At 42.7% G+C, this 4908-nt stretch overlaps 1 protein-coding gene across 2 annotated transcripts in view; it reads left to right on the top strand.

Annotated features, from left to right (window-relative positions):
• The window catches only part of CHMP3 (charged multivesicular body protein 3), a 39757-nt gene extending 37568 nt beyond the window's left edge, over nt 1–2189 (top strand). For both annotated transcript variants that reach the window (XM_006763980.2, XM_006763981.2), the window contains one exon: nt 1662–2189. In XM_006763980.2, coding sequence (XP_006764043.1) covers nt 1662–1810 — 149 coding nt within the window. In that variant the 3' untranslated portion in view covers nt 1811–2189. The remainder of the gene's footprint in view (nt 1–1661) is intronic.
• The last annotated feature ends 2719 nt before the right edge of the window (nt 2190–4908 follow it).

A 4908-nucleotide genomic window follows, 5' to 3' on the forward strand; every position in this document is an offset into this window, starting at 1 on the left:
GCTCTTTCTCTGAAATTAGTCAGTTTGGTTCCTTCCCACATGCCCCTGACGCTTTCCCAGCCACTGCCCCTGTGCCGGAACTTAAAGCCAGTGAGTTTGTGAACGAGGAGTCCGCGTGGGCCCCACACAACCAGCACCTCAGTCTCTAGTGGCCCTTCCCAGAAGCAACCCCTGCTGCTCGTCACAGCCAGATATTATGGGCCCTTCCCTTCCCAGCACTGGAAAGTCTGGTTTGTGGCTGAGATCCCTCACTCTCCATGGGACCTCTGCAGCAGAGATACCCCTCCCATTTCTTTTCTTTTTTTTAAATATGTTGAGAGAGAGAGAGAGAGAGAGAAACATCGATGAGAAAGAAACATCAACATCAATCAGCAGCTGCCTCCTTCATGCTCCACACTGGGGATCAAGCCTGCAGCCTGGGCATGTGCCCTGACTGGGAATCAAACCAGTGACCTCGTGGTGCATGGGTCGACGCTCAACCTCTGAGCCACACTGGCTATGGGTTAACTCCGTTTCTTAATTGCCACACCGTGCTTGTGAGATCCGCCCGTTTCACATCAGTTCAGCTGGGTGTGAATTCTGTTCAGCTAGTCTTCAGGGGTTCTCAGTGATGGTTCTATAATTCACTTGTAGTTTTGATGTGATTGTGGGAGGAGGCGAGTACAGCATCTACTCTGCCATCTTGATCAGAAGTTGAGTTTTTAATCTTTATTTTTACTTCTGGATTTTCTGAGTTTTTTGTTTGATAAAAAATATATATATATAATTGGTGAGATTTAATTACTGTTTTTTCATTTGTTTTAATTTGTTGGGGGAGAGAGGAGTAGTTACTCCATACTCCAGAAAAACATTTTTTGAAGGTTTAGAAACAATTTAGTTAGATTTGAAATCTTCATGAATCTTGAAAATTAAGTATTCAATAGTGTTTAGGAATTTAGATCAAGAGCTTCAGAACCAAAATTATTTTATTTTATTTTTTCCATCACCATTTATCCCCTCTGTGCCCTCTTCCACCTCTCCTTCCCCCTCCCCCCACAATCACCACACTGGTGTCCATGTCCATGAGGTGTCTCTCACTCTCTCTCTCTCTCTCTCTCTCTCTCTTCCTTAGTCCCTCCATCGCCTCTGCCTCTGCCACCAGATCTGTCTGCCTGCTTTTATGAGTCTGTCCCTATTGTGCTTGGTAGTTCAGTTTGTTCATTCAGAACCAAAATTCTTTTTTTTAATATATATATATTTTATTGAGTTTTTACAGAGAGGAAAGGAGAGACATAGAGAGTTAGAAACATCGATGAGAGAGAAACATCGATCAGCTGCCTCCTGCACACTCTCCCCCACTGGGGTTGTGCCCGCAACCAAGGTACATGCCCTTGACCGGAATCGAACCTGGGACCTTTCAGTCTGCAGGCCGACGCTCTATCCACTGAGCCAAACCGGTTTCGGCAGAACCAAAATTCTTAAAATCAAAACCTTTATAGTTATTATGACTTTGGTGTCATTACAGTTGGTATTTGCACATTTGTCATCATGAGCAAACCCTCACCAAAGCAGCTTGTTTCCTTGCCCCTTCTCTGTCAGACTGACCATGGCATGGGAGGCGGGAAGAGGATGGGCCATGTCTAAGCCAATGTGTTGGTGATCTGCTCGCTGTTTCTTTTCAGGGGCCTTGGGCAAAGCACCTAGTAAAGTGACTGATGCCCTTCCAGAGCCTGAGCCTCCAGGAGCCACGGCCGCCTCAGAGGAGGAGGAGGAGGAGGAGGAGGAGGTGCTGGAGGCCATGCAGTCGCGGCTGGCCACGCTCCGCAGCTAGGGCCGCCCAGCTGCGCCCCGAAGCTCTTCCATGGCTGGCCCCCCGCCAGGTGTGCGCACACTCCGCTGAACGGCCGCTATTTATGTATCTCTTGCACTACACCTCTGTGAGGAAGCTTTGCATTCTGGAGAAGGTTTTCTTCACTCTCTGCAGAGGTTTTGGGGTCTCAAAGGATTGTTCTGGGGACGTGCTGTAATAAATGCATCATTTACAGGAGTAGAAACGGAAGAATCCTTTCGGAGGGAGGTCAAAGAATTTGGTCTCCTTGCAAAACACTTCTGAGAATAGAGTTCATTGCCTGATGTTGAGGACTCTGTACATTTTTTTGTCTGTAAAACACTATATGAATGGATTTTAATAAATGTCTGCTTTAACACTTGGTCTCCTTTTAGGTTGTCATGTGCAATGAAGTTTCCAGGTGTTGGCTCTTCCAAATTATTTCATAATGGAAGTAATTTGGAAAGAGAGCATAAGACTTGGAAGCTCAGGAGAGAGCTTCTCCCCTGTAGATGCTTCTCCCCAGCCTTCACAGACGTAGCGTGGGAGCCACTGTGCGCTTTTTGCCATCTGTTTAACTAAAAAGATACTTGGAGATTATGACCCTTTGTCCTGTTTCAATGGCTATTTTAACGTCCTGAAGGGTATGTAGAGGGAGGGTAGGTGGACTTTTCGTCCCTTCCTTCCCATTGCAAGTTGTATCTAGAGCAGAGAGCTATGAGATTAGGACTTTTTCAGATTGCCTGATCCTGCTTTGAGCTGGTTGTCTTGGGTGCATGGGATATGGGTCTACCCATAAGTGCTTTCTCTAAGCCAGGGCTGACCAGTGAGAGGCATGGTGTAGCCATGCATTATAATCAACTCTCACACATCTGAAATATTCCTGCGTTACATTTATAGATAATTCAGGAGCAGTTTATATTTGTGTTTGACAGTTTATAAAGCTCTTCTTTTGACACATGATCTAACTCAGTCTTCACAAATAAAAAAAAGAGCTCACCTTGCACAGGATGCAACCCAGATCCCTGTGGTCCAAGTCCTATGTATAATAAACCAGACAGGAAGAAACCCAACCACTCATCACAGGTTGGTTTTTGCAGATTGTATAGAGAAATCCTGAAGTTTCAGCTGTCACTGTAGTGAGGCCGTAGTCTCGTCATACAAAATGGAAATCTTGAATCCAGGGACTGTCCTATTACTCTGGATTTTATCTTCAGGATCCACTTTGTCTTTTAAGTAAACATGTTTTAGAGCAGTTTCAGGTTCATATCACAATGCCTGGGAAACACAGCATTCCCATATACCTCCTGCCCCAACCCACGCACAGACTTCCCACTTTGTGTATTCACATCCCACACCACAGAAGTACATTTGTTACATTAGTAATGGCTTCTTGCCATTACTAATATGCATGTAAGCTTTCTTTATGTCTTTTGATGGCTTGGTAGGTCATTTCTTCTTATTGCTGAATTTCCATTGTTTGGATGTATCACATCTTGGTTGCTTCGAGTTTTGGCAATTATGAATAAAGCTGTAAATGTCCACGTGCAGGTTTTGGTGTGGATATATGTGTCAACTCATTTGGGTAAATGCCAAGGAGCACAGCTTCTGGATCACATGGTAAGAGTATGTTTAGTTTTATAAGAAACTGCCAAACTGTCTTCCAAAGTGGCTGTACCGTTTTGCATTCCTACCAACAACGTGCGAGAGTTCCTGTTGCTCCACATTCTTACCAGCTTTGGTGGTGGTGGTGGTTTGGGTTTTGACGGTTCTAACAACTGTGTAGTGGTATCTCACTCTTGATTTGCAATTGTCTAATGACATGATGTTGAATTATCTTTTCATGTGTTGTTGTTTGTTTTGTTTTTTTTGCCATCTGCAGATCTTTGGAGAGGGGTCTGTTTAGATCTTTTACTCATTTTTCTTTCTTTTATTTTTCTCCATAACACCCCCCCCATCCCCCAATTACCACACTGTTGTCCATGTCCATGAATTCTTTCTCCCTCTCTTTTTTTTCTTTTTTGCTCAAACCCTCTGCCCATTTTTTAGTATATGTGCTGCTGAAGCGACCACTCTCTGCCCATTTTTTAATTGGGTTGTTCGTTTCCTTATTATTGAGTTTTAGGAGTTCTTTGTGTACTTGGGGTAATAGTTCTTTATCACATGTGTGTTTTGCCAATATTTTCTCCCAATCTCTGGCTTCTCATCTGATTCTCTTCACATTGTCTTTCATAGAGCAGAAGTTCTTCATTTTACTGAAGTCCAACTTAGCAATTACTTGTTTCATGATTGTGCCTTTGGTATTGGATTGTAAAAGTCCTCACCATACCCAGGGTCACCTACATTTTCTCCTGTGTTATATTCTAGGAGTTTTACAGTTTTGTATTTTACATTTAGGTCTGTGATTCATTTTGATTTAATTCTTGCGGATAATTTAAGGTCTTTGTCTAGATTATCTTTTTTGCACAATGGACGTCCAGTTGTTCCAGTACCATTTGTTGAAAAGACTGTCTGTGCTGCATTTTTTTATCCTTGCTCCTTTGTCAAAGACCAGTTCACTATATTTATGTGGGCCTATTTAAGGGCTCTGTTTTGCTTCATTGATGTATTTGCCAATTCTTTTACCAATACCACACTGTGTTTTTACTTTCCAGTCAGTTGATTCATGTAACTTTACAGTAAATGTTGAAGTCAGATCAAGTGCTCCAGCTTTGTTTTTGTCCAGTATTGTGTCAGGTATTCTGTCTTTTACCTCTTCAAACAAACGGTAGAGTTGATTTGTCAACATCCATAATTTTACTTGCTGGGATTGGGATTGGGATTGCATTTAAGTCCATAAATCAAATTGAGAAGCACTAACTTGCTGACAGGATATTGTTTTATGATTGCATTTGTCTGGCTAGTTTACTCACAGCATGATATTGGAATTAAATGCTCATAACCCCTGGGCATTTTGGATCTTAGGTGGATAGTCAGGATTTATCCAGGTGGGTAGATGGACAGTCAGAATAAACAATAACCACTGTTCCAGCCATTCAAGTAAAAGGGTCTAAACGTAGGGCTTTGTTTTAATTGTCTAAAGGGGTTCTGTGTTCTTCATT

The sequence above is a fragment of the Myotis davidii genome, unplaced genomic scaffold, assembly GCF_000327345.1.
Source record: "Myotis davidii unplaced genomic scaffold, ASM32734v1 scaffold339, whole genome shotgun sequence".
Lineage (NCBI taxonomy): Eukaryota > Metazoa > Chordata > Mammalia > Chiroptera > Vespertilionidae > Myotis > Myotis davidii.